This window comes from Branchiostoma floridae, chromosome 10 (genome assembly GCF_000003815.2).
Source record: "Branchiostoma floridae strain S238N-H82 chromosome 10, Bfl_VNyyK, whole genome shotgun sequence".
In the NCBI taxonomy this organism is placed as follows: Eukaryota; Metazoa; Chordata; class Leptocardii; order Amphioxiformes; family Branchiostomatidae; genus Branchiostoma; species Branchiostoma floridae.
In genome coordinates this window covers 19011168-19029236 of record NC_049988.1, presented here as the reverse complement: position 1 = coordinate 19029236, position 18069 = coordinate 19011168, and the positions used below count along the sequence as shown (strand labels likewise).

The following is an 18069-nucleotide window of genomic DNA, read 5'->3' as shown; positions in this document are numbered from 1 at the left end:
ATAATTAGTTACCAGCAAGAATCTTCCAACTGGTAACTACTTAGGAGAAAATTGATCATTGGAAAGCTAAATCATGTTTGGTATGCATGAGCCGGTGCCCTGGTTTTTGAGGTCCTCCATTTAGAACTGTTTACAGTTTTTCGCCTAAGGGGATTTACATTTTTAAGGACCGCACACTGAGGTTGTTCAGCTACGCATAATTTATAGCAGGGTGCAGGAGTGAGTATTTGGCAAGAATTTGATATTTTGAAGTTTAGGGAACAGTCTCCAAAATATCTGAAAAACTATGAGCGTTAAATTTGCCGGCTCATTCTATTATAAAACTTGAAGCAAAATTTTAACTGTTAATACATTTAAGTTCGCGGGGGATTTAATTAGGGGGGAAAAGGACTTTTTGCAGTAGCACCATGCACTGTAGTTTGTTAGTGATGTTACTGCCATGGAAAAATGTTTGCAGTGGTTTTAAGTTCGTGGTGAAGCAGCCACCGTGAAATCCGCGAACATCAAACCACCGCAAAAGTTTCTGCATTTACAGTATCTGACCCCATGGAACTGCAGCCAACACACAGACAGTATTTGATTCACTGTCATGTATTAAATGCATCTTATATTCAACACAGTAGCAGAGGATGGCAAAGGAGAGTAAGAAAGTTCTGGCCGTGTTTGACTTCGACCACACTATCATCGATGACAACAGCGACACCTGGGTCCTCAAGCTCGCGCCAAACGGACAGGCACCTGATTGGCTCCGACAGACCTACCGCAACGGGTACTGGACGGATTACATGGAAAACGTCTTCAAGTATCTCCACGACAACGGGACCATGCCCGACGAAATCCTGGACACCATGGGAAAAATCCCTTACACAGACAAGATGCAGAATGTCTTGAAGTTTATCAGTAGTAACAGCACCAAGTTCGACTGTATCGTGATCTCGGACTCGAACACGGTGTTCATAGAGACCATCCTGAAAGCAGGTGGAGTGAAGCAGGCTGTGAGTAGCACGTTCACGAACCCGGCACACTTCGACAAGTCGAACTGCCTTCACGTCAAACCGTTCCACAAGCACCCCTGCAAGTCCTGCCCCGTCAACATGTGCAAGAAGACAATCCTGTTAGAGTACATAGGAACCCAAGCACAGGACGGTGTTGTGTACGACAAGGTTGTGTATGTTGGGGATGGGGGGAACGATCTGTGCCCGTGTAAGGAGCTATCAGCATCGGATATTGTCATGCCCAGAAGGGGTTACAGACTGATAAAGAAGATAGAGAAGTTGTCAAAATCATCACTTAGAGCCAAAGTTGTACCTTGGGAAAGTGGGTCAGAAGTGTTAGCTGTTCTTAAGGGTTGTATATAGATTTCCTCTTCTTTTCTAATCTAACTTAGCCTTGGACTTAAGAGTTTTCTTTTACACAACCAGTTTATGTCACCTGTTGACGTTTTGTAAGTTGTGCTAAAGAAAACTCTTATGTCCTATGATCTACCAACCTGATGAAATTATTTTCAGTAACTTATTCTTGTATTTAACCTTATTCTACCTGTCATGTCTCTCTTGCTCACTGCATAAAGGACCAAAGAGACTATAAAATTAATGTACTTGGATAATTGCCCTATACATGTTGCTTTCTTTCTTGTAGAATTATTCTACTTCAAATGTATCAACTGAAGTGTACATGGTAACATGCATGTATGTATCTTCCAGTGCAGCATTTACTTTTAGAACAAACAAGTTAGATTTGTGATACTTCAACAAACAGTACTCTACAGTCTACCTCAACTCAAGTTACATCTCTACATCCAATGTGGGGCAATTCCTTTTGTACCTATTCGCGTCTGCCTATCCCAATGACCAATACAAATAGGGTACAAAATGGCTACCCAATAGGGATAAGGTTAAGATATATATACACATGTATAGATAAAACAATAATACTTTTAAGGGTGTTTGATCAAAACCTTTTCATATTGATCTCTCTGATTGTTATTTTTCAGTGATAAGTAATAGGGATAAGGTTCAGACATGAACACATCTATAGATAAAACAATTCATACTTTTATGGGTGCTTGGTTAAAACCTTTGAATTATGATTGTTGCATTTTTCACTCATAAGTAATAGGGATAAGGTTAACACATGTATATACAAACCAATATATATACTTTATGGGTGCTTGATATTGAAACCTTTTAATTCTGATCGTTGCATTTTTTAGTCATAAGTAATAGGGATAAGGTTAAGACATTGTATAGATAAAACAATACATACTTTTATGGGTGCTCGATTGTTACCTTTTAATTTTGATTGTTGCATTTTTCAGTCAAGTAATAGGGATAAGGTTAAAACATGTAAAGATAAAACAATGTATTCTTTTGTGATGCTTGATATTGAAACCTTTTAATTATGATTGTTGCATTTTTCAGTGCTGTGTAGAATCATTCAGTCGCATCTTCAGTACAGTACAGTACATGAAACATTAAAACTACAGATGTAGATTTCAAATAACTTGGTAATATCTATGATACTGTTGCTACCTGAGCACTGAAGTTTCACATATTAAAGTAAACATTGCATTTTATAGCTGCATTGTACTTGTAGTATTTCTCCTCTTGCTCATATCTGAGGTTTTGAGTTTACATCTATAATATGTCAATTTACTTGTGAGTTGTGATATGTTGAACAATATAAAGGAATATTTCAGTCACAACAGTTCTTAAGAGTTCAATGCTTAGAAATGAAAGTCTGCACATGATGAGCTTATTTGTATATGATATCGGGGGAGGGAAGGGTCAGGTTACTAGTGACTATAGAATGGTGCCACGGTGAGGATATCAAAAGCAATTCATGATCTCTCTTTCAATCTTTAGTTCTCATTCAGTCTGTCAACTTTGCCAAAACAGCTGTCTACACTACAAGTGTTAAAATTGATGACATATACACTGTAACGTTATACCTAGTATTTTGTAACATACATTCTATACATAGACACATACACATACTGTGACGAAGGTTGTGCATACCATAGATTGCTCTAAGGTCGTTGACCCCATTTGAACTTTGACCCAACATGGCGGCATAACCGGGCAAGAACAGGCTTTTCTTGTTCCTCTTCTCATGTAACTTCTCGGCCCCATTTCGAGTGGAATTTTCTCCGGTGTCTGTTGAGCGAAGAGTATCAGGAGTCAGGTGTGGTTTCCCTCACAGCTACCCTGTGATTTAAGGAGTTGTAAGTTGTACACAGGGCCTGGGTTCGGAATAGCCGGGGCAGTGGACTGATCAGTATGGGTGTTGACATTTCTGTCATTAAGTTTATGTTTCTACTTCGTTCTGTAGGTGGACATGTAAAAGATAGAAGCAGAAACGTAATGTTACACCTACAAATTTTCCAGGGCTATGTTAGGTCTATAGGAAAAGCTGCAGCTTATTGTTGTGTTGTTGTACAAAACAATTAGACACACACGTACGGCGGGTTGTGCCCTTAGCTTTACGTAGCTAAAGGATTGCAGTTCTGTTCGGCAACTGTATCTCACGATCCCACGATATTTCCGGCATTCGTATGTAGTTTGGTACGTCGTCTGCCTGCATGTCCGAGATGATGCACGTTGTTTCCTAATATTTCATATTAAGTCATTCCTATTTTCATATTTACCTGCATGCCGGGTTGTTGTCTCCAAGTAGATGTTGTGTTATTTTCTTTGATCGTTTTGCGCACGTTGGGTACCATCAAATGAGTCAACCAGTATAGTTGGTTTGTTTATTCATTTTTACGAGAAAATAATAAAACATAATACAAATTAAAACAAAACATAAACACAGGTGCAGGAGGGGAAGAGAGCGTATGTAGCTTAGACCAAACCCTCCACCCCAATACTTACTATAATACTAGTACTCCTCTGTGTTCTGCTGTTGCAGTGGTCTGGACACCCTGCAGCTGCAATCAGTCTGTCTTTAACTCTCTCCACTTCATCCTGTTCATCGCAAGCTTCCTTAGCTCCTGTTGTCTTCTTTCTGACCGCAATGGTCCTAGTCCTCCATATACATGCTTTTCATTTGACGTCATTTGCGCCATGTTGGATTACAGCGTACGTACGCGTCTGTTCACCTGCACACGAAGAAGCTAGGTGCTTATTCAATTACCCGCCAACATGATCGTTGGAGGATTCAAAATTATGATTAGTATGACGTCAATGAAAAAGCCTGTATACAAGACTAAACTAATTACAGTCGATAAAGGATCAAAATCAACGAATGACCTTTAATATCTTCCCCTAGATGGCGACTGGTACGGAGAAAGTTCTGGCCGTGTTCGACTTCGACCGCACCATCATAGACTGTAACAGTGATGACTGGGTAGCGAATAGTCTCTGCCCTGGAGGAGAACCACCTAAAGAGCTCTGGCAGAGATATCGCAGCGGGCTCTTCATGGAGGCACTTGAGGACCTCCTGCAGATTCTTCACGACAATGGCGTTTCCTCCCAAGACATCCTTGACGTCATGACGACAGCTCCTTACACCGCTGGGATGAAAGACGTCTTGAAGTTCCTTGGCGGGAATCGTGACGCGTTCGATTGCATCGTGATGTCAGGAACGAACGAACTCTTCCTGGAAGCTGCTTTAAAAGCAGACGGGGTGGACAGATCGGTCATTGACAAGGTTTACACCAACTATGGTCATATTGATGATAAAGGGAGGATGCACGTGAAATCCTACCACGACCGACTCTGTACTTGCTCTGTAGATATATGCAAGGGCGTTCTGCTGCCTGAATATGTAAAAGAACAAGCACAGGAAGGCGTGACGTACACAAAAGTTGTGTACGTGGGTGATGGCGTCAACGATTTATGCCCCTGTAAAGGCCTTGGACCGTCCGATGTAGTGATGCCCAGAAAGGGATATAAACTCATAGAGAAGATAGAAGAACTAACTCCTGAGAACAAGCTCAAGGCAGAAATTATTCCGTGGGAACACGGCTCAGAAGTCTTGGCCGTTCTTGAAGGTTTTCTGTAACCTTATACAAATGTATTATATATAGTCAGTGTCGTGGGAAATTCTAGGTGCTTTTAGTTTCTCTGTGCATCTGTCATAGTTATTATTTGTTGACTGTTTAACAACTTCTCAGTGTGTGTTTTAGGTAGGAATGTATGAAGGGGAGTGGCAATGTTTTTGTGTTCATTAAAGACTTTAAAGGGTCTATTGCTTATCATTACCCAGAATTTTACCGTTGTTTTTATGTATGCCATGAATGGCAGGTCATACTGGAAAAACTTTATGAAATATACCTCACCGGTGTAAACAGAATGCATGATGATGATGATTTTGACTGACATATAGCAAGTACACAAATGTATTGGCAGAAAGGAGTGAGTGATTTCATTTTTTATTAGTTGTGAATTCTTGTGCAAACAGCAGTAGTATTTTGGCACTGACGTGCAGTGAGTAGATGGTACAACAACCACCCAACCTACTCCTCGCTGTCGCATTACATTATCTGTATTCAATTCAATCTATTGAGATTGCAATACATGGCAAACTCAGGCAGCTTAGCTGATATTGGGTGCCAACGCATACTTACATTTACACTTCTCATTATCCGTATTGTATTGTACAGACAGAAAAATCACACCATACCATTCGGTATATTCCACAGATTGACCGGGGTAACCCCTTGGCACGAGCCCAACGTATTACTCCTTACTTGTGCAGTACAGTTAAGCATTCATGTGACTGACACAGTCATGTGACTGACCTATATTTGAATGACCCGGTCAAAGATCAAAGGCATATGGATGTCAACGCCATGGCAGCTATTCCGGCGTAACGGTGCATGAAGGAGAATTGTGGCGTTCATGGTTAGTGTTACTGTACGATATTCACTATATAAGCTCATTGGCGTTGGTTCTTGGCATTGTATATGCAGCTAATCCTTGTACTTTAACGTCTTGATCGGCTGATACCATACGAATTGTATGTTGGCTCGAGGCTATACCGATTGAGAAGCTCAAATCGGCCTGCAGGCCGCATTTCATTGAGGTCATAAGGGAAGAGGTTAAGGGGTCGGACAAAATATACCATAGATACAGGTTTCATCAATGTAATTTATTTAGAATGAACAACGTTGCACAGTTAACAAAATGGGCTTTGTGTCATTGATCAAGTCAAGTCAAGTTTATTGCACAACGATTGCAACAGGTACAATGTATGGCAAATTACGTATAACTAACAACTACAGACTACTCACATCAGTATACTAGTCTAGCATGATAGAAAATAAAATATGGCGGCATAGTGTATTTCACATTGTTAAAGCACTACATCTCTTTTGCATTGATCATGAATCTCGCGAAGCTTGAATTATGCGGGTGAATAAAAATTGGGACACTCCGTCTTCCACTGCTTCAAGAAGTCAAACCCCAAATGCTTATAGATCGTAGCTCTCAGCAGTCCATATTACTGATAGAATAGTCACTTGTTTCCACTTGTCACCACTGACTATACCAAAGTCTTTTATTTCATGTATGTTCACTATATATTCTGTATATCCCATGTTGCAATTAGCCCTCGGCAAGAACTTACAACTAAACTTTCCTTAAATAATAAAATTAAGACCATTCCATCTCCCTATTCAGATGGCTACGAAGAGGGACAAGATTCTGGCAGTGTTTGACTTCGATGACACCCTCATAGACTGCGAGAGCGACGTCTGGATAGTAAAGCTATGTACAGGCGGAAGGGCTCCCGACTGGATGTGGGAGAAACGGCGCAAGAGGCACTACATGGAGTTTTTGGAACACTTCCTGCAGTATTTACACGACAATGGGGTAACCCCCATGGACATCCTCGACTTCATGGCTTCAGTTCCTTACACAGAAGGGATGGAAGCTGCACTGAAGCTCATCGGAAAGAACAGTAACAAGTTTGACTGTATGGTTGTGTCAGGTGCGAACGTCATGTTTATAGAAGCTACCCTCAAGGCGCATAATGTGGAACAAGCTGTCAATAAGATATACAGTAATCATGGACGTGTTGACGACGAAGGGAGAATGCACGTCTGGGCGTATCATAAACATCAGTGCACCATCTGTACCGCAGACATATGCAAGGGGGCTCTGTTGTCCGAGTACGTAAAAGAACAAGCACAGAAAGGCGTGACGTACACGAAAGTTGTGTACGTTGGTGATGGCGTCAACGATTTATGCCCTTGTAAAGGTCTGGGACCGTCCGATGTAGTGATGCCCAGAAAGGGATATAAACTCATAGAGAAGATAGAAGAAACTACTCCTCAGAACATAAGCTGAAGCAAGGTCATTCCTTGGGAAACAGAACAGAAAGTCTGAGCCGTCTTGAGGGTCTCCTGTAACCTCAGATAGTGAGGTGGTAATTTTTTTAAGTGCTAAAGGACAACGCAAAGAAATACATTCATGTCTGCTACTGTATCCCTGATATAAAAAAAGACAGAAAAACGATTACTTACTTTACAAATAAAGATAAGACTCTGCCTTCTTTTGGGTATCTTTTGGGCAATTTTATCGGTGCTTTCTACTTTGCCAGGTTTGGCTGGCGAACAAACCGAAAACCTGACAAAATGGAAAGCCTCAAAAAGAACATCTATAATGGCGTCGAAAACAAGCAGGTGCCTAACCTCTGCTTGTAGTGTAAGGATTGCTGGCACCTGTAGGCATTCAGTATACCTGTCAATTTGTGTCGTGTTTTGCTATTGACATGATCAATGGTGTATTATTGAGACGTTTGTATTCTTTGAGATGATAAAGCCTCCGTCTGCACCCTATTCTTTGACTTGTTATAGAAAAATAGAACAGATATCGTGCATTCCTCTTGCGTACAGATTCTAAAACTTAGATTAGTCTGTACGTGGGAGTTTCACAGAATCACTAGAAAAGAGAAGGGATACCCACGTGTATATTCAAATTGTGTTGAATTGAATGTATGATGTAGTAGTAAAAAGTTTGCGAACAGCCACGAAAAACATAGACATAGAGTATTTACTTCTCAGTCCTTCATTGGCAACATGTAGGTAATCTGTATTCGTTGAAAATGGTCAAAGTCCAAATCTTAACCAAAATTAACTTGGTTTCAGAAAGGAATGTTGGAAATATGCAACATTCTCTTGGGTAAGAATAGGATACGCAGAGATTGGTCTCTTATATATTTTTTTTCTGCAAGAACTAGAAAAGAACAGAAAAAATATATCTTCGCTGTCATTTTGAATGTTCAGTTTTTGTCTGAGAAGAACTAGAAAAAATAGAGAAAAAGCTTGCCTAATCGCTATGCATGCTTTCCACGTGCATTTCGGGTTTATTCCGTGTCAGACGTAGAATTGAATGTATACATGTAGCATAAAAGCTATAAGGAGCAGCAAATAATGACATACGAGATTTACTTTTAAAAGTCCATCATTGCCAACTTCGAATCCTAGGTAACTTGTTGTGCTTGTACATGGTCAAAGTCCAAAATTTTGCCAAAATAATAATACACTTAACTTGTTTTCATAAGGCAATGTCGAAAAATATGAACAGCTCGATTGAAAAAAAAAACATTTGGTTCGTAGTAACAAGCCTGCCGGGAGACCGATTGACTGGTTGCCAAAAGAAAGGCGCAGAGTGGGTCGACCATGCATAACGTTCGCAATATTACGCAATATTACAGCGTTAAAAGTGGAAATATTCTGAATAAGGCAATCTGCAACATATTGACATGTACTTCAATTTATTCTCACATTTACATCATTTCATACTTTGAGCGGTTAAAAACTGCCCAGCGACAAGTTGCATGAGGATATTCCTTATTATTCTACCCCACCCCACCCCCCACCCCAAAATAAGGACTTGATCAGGAATCCTCGTGCGACTCGTTACTGCGCCGTTTTTAACGGCTCAATTTATGAAATAATGATGTAAATGTGCTAAAATAGTGCATTAGGTGTCAATACACTTATACAGACTGCCTTTTAACGCTGTAACATTGCTTTGGATGCCTCTAAAGTCAATGATAGAAAGACATTGGACTGTCAGGGACTACTTTAGTGTCTGACATGAATGACAGATCATACTGGAAAAATGTACATGTACTATGTATTGTAGCTCACCGGTGCAAACCGGATGTACGATGTATATGTATGTAGGTCTACATGTACGTGATCGTATGATCGTACTCACTGTCACTGCCCGCAGCACATGGTAGTTATGTAGACATATCAAGTGCGCGCAACAGCTTATAGAATATGTAAAACTGTTACATGATAGTCGATTGTCTGCAGGCATTTGGACACTTTTGCTTGAGGCAGAAGACGGTGGATTCTACTGTCAAATAACACATCGCTCGTCGTCTGAGGAGAGAGAAAGGTGATTTCTAACTTCTCTACATTCTTGGTACTAACTACCTCGTATCGAAGCCTTTTTGAAAATGTGTTGAACACGTGGATGTCTGAAGTGTGCATACCGTAGAATTTACTGTTGTTGCACTAGTAGATCTCCTTAAATTCATCGCTGATTTATTTGGCGATATTGTGATTAGTGCCGGTATTATGATAATGGATGTTACCTCGTAGACCTCATGCACTCCCACAACGTTCATTGTTGCTGTCAAGTACAGTGTTTCTCCAAATCTTTGTTTTAGTCGGCCATTGTTCTTATGTGTTTTAAGTGGTTATGGTAAAGCCTAGGTAATAAGGTTGAAATTCGGGTGTACCAGTGTTGCCGGCGAGAGCCTTACTGGATAAAACATTACATTGTATTAGTAACTCTATTCATTCGTTCACTAGCAGACGCTGGAGACCTTGTCGACCGTGATCAGCTGATTACTCTGTACATCTCTGGCTGACTATTTCCTCCCCGGAAGCTAGCTTCAACATGGCATCACCTACATTGCTTTTGTTTGTTTCTATCGCATCTTTGTCGGCAACATGTACTTGTCTGCCAACCGAGTGTACGATTGATGGGTCGGTGTCCTGGGCTTCTGTGCGGTGTAATCGGTTGAATCTCGCTGCGCTTCCCGGCGATATACCGAAGAACGTCGAGCATCTCAGTGTCGCTTACAACCACATCAGTAACGTGTCCTACCTGCCATCACTGCCGGTGCTGCTCAGACTGGACCTGACCTGGAACTCCATGCGGGTTCTGTCATGGCTGTCTCTTCGCGCTGTGCCAAAACTGAGAACTCTTGAACTGCAAAGTAACCAGCTGCAGGTCGTGGAACTGGACACTGTCATTGAGTATCTCCCGGAGTTGATTTTTGTTAATCTAGCCTACAACAAGATTGTATCCTTCTCAGAACACCAGTTGGGGGTGCCACGAGCTCGAGTGGGGGAATACAAGGCAGTAGTCCACGGCAACCCGCTCCGCTGTGACTGCGACCTGTGCTGGCTGGCCGTGAAGATGGCATGTTTACGAGGCTGTGGGAAGAGAGATCAAGGGGCCTGTTGTTCGACATGCAATGCCTGCTTTTTAACTTCCAATCTGAAACGTTATTTTCTCTGCCATGGCCCCAGTCGACTGCAAAGACTCTCTTTGTTAAGCGAGCCGACTCTGACCTTGATGGACTGTGGATCACGCAAGCCTACCGCGGGTACTGTTACTATAGCAACAGTATCAACTACAGTTGCAGCGAATGCAGCTATGACCGAGCCGCACATGTACAGCACTCAGTACGCACTCAACCGGGCACAATCATGGAGGGAGTCAAGCACGGACAATTCAAACAAGATCAACAACTCGGCAACGGCAAAAACAAATTCTTCTCATCCCGACTCAAATGACGAGAAGATAGGGGAGGGGCAACCACCGTCCGTTCCTTACATCGTCGCCGCCGTGGTTGGAAGTTTGGTCAACTTTACGTTCATCGCTTGCCTTGTTCGACTTGAAATAAAATACCAAGTGTGTTACAAACGTCGTGAAGACGTCAACCACCACTCAGAAGCAAACACTGTCTCGCATGGCGAACATTTAGCCGTCGCGGAGGATGCAGCTACTGCAGACAAAACCTCCGGCCACCAAGACGAGCAGATTGCCCCGTACGCCATTACGTATGATGTCGAAGACGATGAGATCACACCGTACGCAGAAGGACACCCCCGAGATGATGACGGCAGTTTGTGTGACGCTTCTGACGTGAATGTCGGTGGTGACCAAGGGAAACTCCGCGAAGGTTCCTCCAGCGCGTACGACAACAGTCTTGTGCTTGGTGACGTGTCCATCCCCGGAATGTACGGCAAAGAGGACACTAAAGAAACCATCCTGAATGGTTAATAATATGTTGCCCGACCAGATAAAGGAGAAAATATCTTATTTTGCTGATGATGCAGCTTTGTAGAAAGGTTACATCTGGTTCAGTGTTTAGATCTATCTGTTTGCAATACTCTCGTCTTGTTTTAATCTAGTACAGTTTCAAATTAACAATAAGTGTATGAATTAAACTGGTCAGTAAATCCTTTGACAAATGCGCATATATCTATTTGTGTACACGTTATTCTAGTACATGTAAGAAGCCCCGGCAGAAATCGAGTGATACACACGCTAGAGATTTCTATCGATTCCACTATATATATACACCATGTTTGTATTAGTACAGTGACACAAACATTGTAACATCCACTTCAAAAGTAATTTCTTCTCAATATGATTCATTTACATTATTCACTATTTCCATTCCATACGAATACATGTACAACCAACTATTGTGTCATATCTATTACTTTTTTGTATGTAACTGTAGTATGTACTTGTATGTTACGTATACTTTGTGTTGTTTGTGACCCAGGGCCTCTTTTGAATCAGTGGTCATACCACCAAGTCGAGTTTGCCTGTACAGAAATAACATAAATAAAAAATAATATTAAGATTCCCTTACCTCTACGCAGATACACATACTTTACTCATATATTTACACTGTGTATTTACAGCAAGTACAACATTTTGAACATTTACATTAAGATTGTTACCAAAGCTTCTATTACAATAAAAGGCCGAGAGAATTGCACAGATTCTTGGCAGAGTTTGTGTAAGCACAAGTTGATAATTGCTTCTCAACTTGTCATTACGCTAGCTGAATAATTCCGACATGAAGTCATTTTACATGTACACAGAATTGTTCTTCTAACTGTATACAGGCGCGAGTTTACGTGTATAATATACAGACAGCTTTAACCTGACGGCACAAGGGATTCCTGGGTGGACACCTGCAGCCACAATATCATACATGTAGGCCACTTCAATTAGAAGAAGCTAGCATTGGTCGTGTCAACACGGCACCAGTGAAGTTAAACATCAGTGCGTTTGCAGAAATCCACCTGTCGCAACGCGCAGTGGCAACTTGCGGAGATCCCGGCATGTGTACTTCGATCTGTGACGAGAAAACATGAAAAATACTGGCATCGTGTCCTGTGACATCTTTGATAACCTTGACATTTTAGATCCAATGACCTGGAACATTCATTCCCTTTCGGGAAAAATACAAATATATTTTAATTAAAAAGTCGTAACAAAATACATCAAGGGGCAGGACTGCGAATACTAATCTAAAGCATTGGTTCTGAAACCACTCCAATACGTAGGTTAGGCTAAATCTTCTCATCTCTAAGTGATGTTTAGAATATGGTTTAGTTTGTCACTTACCTTCTCAAGTGCCCAGTGGCCATTGCCATCAAGATTCAGTTCCACGCTTTGCAAGTCTCCGACGTGAGGAGCTGCGATAGTGAATTCGGTCTCCCTGATGAAAAAAATACATGGCGCTGTCAGCTTAAAACTGCATGTAACTGAGGACATCCACCATCGTATAGAAGAGTAGAGAAATGAGGAGATCTCTCCTCTTCTAAAAAAAATAAAGGTAGTCATTTTGGGGGGGGGGTGCATAGTGGCAGTGGAGTAGTGTCCACTGCATCTAGGCTACGGGATTGGAAGGTAGGTGGGGACCATTCCTCTCCTTCCACTGCCTTTTACCTCCCCAACCAAAGCCAGGTGCCCATGCCTAGGCCTGTTGGAGTAAGGAAAATTTTGTGAAATGATGATAAGTGCCTTTCCCAAGGACCTCTGGATTTCGTATACAAACACTCTGTCATTCGACGCTCTGATGCTATACACTCATCAAGAATATTTCATAACGTTAAAGAATTCTAAAAGTAACTTCCTTGCACAAGGGAACGTCCTACCTTCCTCTGTCCAGTTCTCCCATGACCTGGACCCTCCCTGACTGCCTCTGACTCCCGTGAAGACAGACGATGACTGGACTTGTAGTCGCGGCCCCCCACTTGTCAGCTGTGGTCACGCGAACCTTGTAGATCCTCACTGGAAGAAAGTTAACAAAATGACAGAGGTCCGTAGTTCTTGAACCTCCCAATGTTCAAACAGATCCGAGAATGCAGCTCACTTGCAATGTTTTACTTGTGATTTTTGCAACATTTACATTATCACTGCAGGAGGCGACTCGTTTAAACAGTGTAACACAGTAGAAGCCGCTTATTAACTGCGCACCCCATTTGCCAGCGTATTTCGCGCAGTTATATAATCCAAGTGATGTGACTTCAACAATGCAATGTTATCCACCTGTTCATCAAATACTGCATCGATACCGATGGTCTGGCAAAATGATTACCCATTCAGCAAACATCGTGGTACCGCACAGGTACATAACATTTTTGAAAGACTGTTCGTTATTTACATCATCTAAGTTAAGTTTCGTGCAAAGTCCATAAAAGGTTAAAATATCTTTAAAAACGTAGGAGGTTGTGCCAGTACCTTGTCCGTCCCCGGACCCCATCATCGCCACTTCCCTGGCTATCCTGTAGTCATCCCTCCTCCTCGACAGCCAACGGTAGACCGGGAACTCCTGTAGGAGGCCCGTTTTCAGGTTCTGCAGAACCACCTAGATGTAACAGGCAGAAGGAGATTTCCATTATTACAGGGTAATAACATCACAACCATGACTTTGCCAATTCAGATGCCTACTGGAGATAAGTTCGTTTCACCAAAGCAGTAGGATGTAGTTTTAGATGACTATCCTTGGCATCTTTAATCATGGCGGACTAGTTTCAGTCTAGACCTTTCATTGTATTTTCTCATAGTTATCAATGTCATTGGTAAACTGTGATTCTTCCGAATCTAGCATAAAGCGTTCTCGAACCCCCTATAGAGGCCTCTTTCAATTCTGCTCGATCCTATTACCTTGTTCAGAAACCACCCAGGTGATAACCCGGAATTGTCGTGCCACACCTTGACCTTTGACACCACATCGCCTGCTGATTGGCCGTTGTTGTTGGGACCGCCCGTATTTCGGTAGTGTACCCTGATGACGTCACTGTATACACTGCGATCATTATAAAGACAATAATATCATTGGTCATAAGGAAATGGTTTCTTAAACGTTATATAGGCCATGTTGATTTGATTACATGGATGACTTTATCTGGGAACCCCAAAAACTAATTTTGAGAAAAAAAAATTTTTTAAGTTGAATTAGTATGGAATCTATGTAGGAAGGTTGAACAAATGGCTAAACACACAGGGCACGGCATACAAAATGATAGAGTATTCATTCTTGTTCTTTCGCATCTTCTTTTTTATTAGCTTCGCCAAGAAGCTTATGTTTTTGTCGACTTGGGTCTGTATGTAGGTCAACAGGATATAACTCGAGAAATTGTGGATGGAACTTTTTTATTTTTTGCAGGTGTGTAGCGGTTGTTTAAAGGCATGCCTAGTTCGAAAATGGGTTACCTGGCGTTTTCCTATGGTACATTAGCGAGCTTGGTATTTTTTTGGGTGTTTTTTCGGGAGGCATAAGTCAAAATGTAGCTGGGCGATTTCCATGATATTTGGCAGGTCTGTAGCGGCTGTGGAAAGGATTGCCATGTGCGAGAATGGTTTAGCTACCTTTTACCTATGGTGCTGTAGCTGGCTTTGTATGTAAGTGCGTTTGTCTGTAAGCAAGATAACTCGAGATGTTCTTGATGGATGTTAATGATATTTGGTTGATAGGTAGGGGACACAGAAAGGAAGGTCAAGTTCGATAATGGGCCTCCTGGCAAATTGTTTTGGTACTGCAAGTGAGCATCAAAGTTTGCGCCTAAATTTTCCAGAAGTGCCAGGTTCGTGATTTTTTACTGGTGGATAGCTGTTGGTACTAGGAGTCAATGGTCTAATTTTGGGCCCCCTAGCAGCTTGTTTGGAATTGCAGTGGGTGTTATATTTCGTAACTTTTTAGATGGATAACTCCTGAGGGGATTGATGGATATTTTTTGTTTTAGGTAGGTAGGTACTTTGGATGATTATCAACATAATGAGATGCAAATTATATAAATCACTCTGTATTTAATATAATTACTTAGGGAAACTTCTATAACGGTTGAAAATTACTTGTGACGGAGTCACCTGAAAGGACTTGAATCGACCCATAGATGTCTAAAAATAGAGAGAAAGTAGGTCAAAGGAGCCAGTGGAAGCAGGGGCTCGCTGATAAACAGACGTTGTCTTGGAAGCATGAAATTCTGATTGACCAGGGATGTTACTAGGTCATCCGTGTACTATTCCGCCAGGATGGAGTCTGGTAGAGACTACTGGCTGAAAAATGCCTATAAATGGTCATGGTTCATGTTAGCAAAATACAAAGCCTGACCGTGTCCAACACGTATCTATAAAATTAAGCAATTAAATAGCTTGCTGAATTGATGTCAATACGACGGCACACAGCAAAGGATTCATAGCAGTTGAAATATAACATATCTATATACAAGTGTTGCTTATATCTATATACAGATCAACAATAAAAGCAACACTATATCATGGGAACGGTAAAAATGTAGTAGAGGGAACTTGACGAATATCACTTGATATAAAGATGTAGAGCTAATATCTACGAGACACTTCAGGTGTATTTTCTTATGATGGACTGCAAGGAAACTTGGTGTTCCATGTGCCAGTAACACTACATGGGTCTAAACAAACGAATAAGTACTATGTAAAGTCAGTAATATAACAGAATTGAACAATGACGGCTTGTAACACATAGTACTTACATCTGTGAACTAGGTTAAAACAACAAGTGACCAAGTGCTGGGACAAGACAAACCCAACATGTTGAAGAACAGCACTTAGGTCAAAAGGGTCACCGTCAATTATCCACGCATTCCTCAACTCTTAACAGAGATGTCATGTTGTAAGGGAAAGGTCGGCTAGAAAGAACTGACATCATTGCGAGAAATACAAATCGCCAAAGGTGACAGGCGGCTGTCATCGGACAGTCGCAGAAATCATAACCTTGGACTCTGTAAAATACCTCTGACTTAACTCGCGACTGCAAAACTTTACTTTCTATTTTCATGAGATTGAAACAAACGTTCACCAAGCAGGGGTCGTAGCAATCCTTACATATGGCCCTTAGATGACCCTTGGTGAGTTAAAAAGTTCCGGAAATTGGAAGGAACAACTGTTACAGTGGCCGGGGTTTGGTGAGTGACGAATGCAATTATCGGCGTGACTTCCTGTGGTTTCCAGGTTTCCAAGACCTACCCACATACCAAATATCACTTCAATCCATTCAGCCGGTCTTCAATTTGCTGGTTTCTACATACACACATACATACATAACGTTACATACATACATACAAACGCTACCCAAAACATAACCAGCTCTCCGAAAGTAATTATGACAACACAAAATAGAACAGTAACCTCATACCTGTACAAATTGTTCTGATTATGCAAAGACATTCATTCACATCGCCAAAACATTTGCTGCATTATGTACACCGACAGAATAGACTAATCTACTCACAATGTTCATAATCCAACCAACCACTACATGATGTGACTAGATAACATATGGACTTATACACATTAATCATTCAAAAAGAACTATCTTCCATAGAAATTGTTTATTTGGCGAAGATATGTGTTCGAGGAACTCTAGTTTTTGACTGACTTTGGCGTTCTTTGACATGTGTACTTGTTTTCCGATGTCTTTTTGCAATAAACGGCACATATTTGTTCATTTTACAGCAGTAGATTTGTACGATTGACAGTATCTTTGAAAACGTTTTTTGGAAACGGCCGAAAATTGATTCGTGCCCGGATGTTATCCATATAATCAAATCAACATGCCATACATTTAATTAGACTCCCTTGCAGTCTTCGGGAAGGGGCTGTTTTTTTTTTTTGGGGGGGGGGGGGGTTGAGAAAGGGAGTTTGCCGTGATAGGGGCAGAAACTCGCTATCACGGCAAACTCTCTTCCTCAACAAACTCCCTTTCTCGGCACAATAGAACATAGCCAACGTTGAAAATCGCGGACCAACGCCCACCCCCCCCCCAAAAAAACAGCCCCTTCCCGAAGACTGCAAGGTAGTCTAACATTTAATTGAAAGTGTGACGTGAAAAGAGGAACTTCTCTTTTAGCACCAGTGCCATAGTATAATTCACTTCCATTCTCACCTATCAGCATGGGCAATAGGCCTCGGAATTGTTGTTGTTGTTGTCTTGCAACAAAGAGGAAATAGTTTTTGTTGAGTAAACAGGAACCCTACCGCTGTCTGCCGCGGTAACATTTGTGATCATTTACCGCCTATCCGGAAGTACCTCGTCAAATGCTCCCGTCATCCTTTGCGCCGCCTTCCCCCTAAGTTTAAATATTCGATGGGTAAGAAACCGATCTCCCTGATGTGAGTTACCACTTACCGTGTTTTCGATCTGTGTTAATATGTTGTGGTGTGGGATCGTACGGCGGGTCCGTTTAGGCGCCTTGTCGGCTTTCGTGGGACTGTTTGAAATGTTTGAGGGTTTCAACATGCTGACAAAAGCTACGCTGCACTGCAGATACGTTTTGACCGTGTTTTTCCCACTGCTTTCGTCTGATTTTTTCGTCTGATTTTTGTGATCGCGATCGGTAACGTCGCCAACCCGGAAGTAAGAACTGAGATAGGAATATGACCAACCTCCTTAGGAATACAGGTTTCGTGAAACAGACGCCATTATAGCGATTATTTGAGTATGGACCGTTCTACAAGAATGAAGCAATGGTTATAACGATTACATGTTGTTAGTGGCAGAGTTTGGGTAAATATACTACCGATGCGT

The 18069-nt window shown here is 41.5% G+C and overlaps 3 protein-coding genes across 4 annotated transcripts; all 3 read left to right on the top strand.

The window, feature by feature from the left end:
- The first annotated feature begins 622 nt into the window (after positions 1–622).
- On the top strand, positions 623–1449 carry LOC118424388 (pyridoxal phosphate phosphatase PHOSPHO2-like). Its single transcript, XM_035832934.1, has one exon. The coding sequence runs from the start codon at positions 630–632 to the stop codon at positions 1356–1358; it is 729 nt and encodes a 242-aa protein (XP_035688827.1). The 5' UTR covers positions 623–629; the 3' UTR covers positions 1359–1449.
- A 1587-nt stretch (positions 1450–3036) lies between these two features.
- LOC118425174 (pyridoxal phosphate phosphatase PHOSPHO2-like) lies at positions 3037–5203 on the top strand. Of its 2 annotated transcripts, none has more exons than XM_035834005.1 (2): positions 3037–3183; positions 4270–5203. In XM_035834005.1, exon 2 carries the CDS (start codon positions 4270–4272, stop codon positions 5002–5004), a length of 735 nt encoding a protein of 244 aa, XP_035689898.1. In that variant the 5' UTR covers positions 3037–3183; the 3' UTR covers positions 5005–5203. The 2 variants fall into 2 exon arrangements, with proteins under 2 accessions (XP_035689898.1, XP_035689899.1); XM_035834006.1 differs by having other exon boundaries at positions 3052–3223.
- A 1420-nt stretch (positions 5204–6623) lies between these two features.
- Positions 6624–7292, top strand: LOC118425050 (pyridoxal phosphate phosphatase PHOSPHO2-like). Its single transcript, XM_035833866.1, has one exon. It carries the CDS (start codon positions 6624–6626, stop codon positions 7290–7292), a length of 669 nt encoding a protein of 222 aa, XP_035689759.1.
- The last annotated feature ends 10777 nt before the right edge of the window (positions 7293–18069 follow it).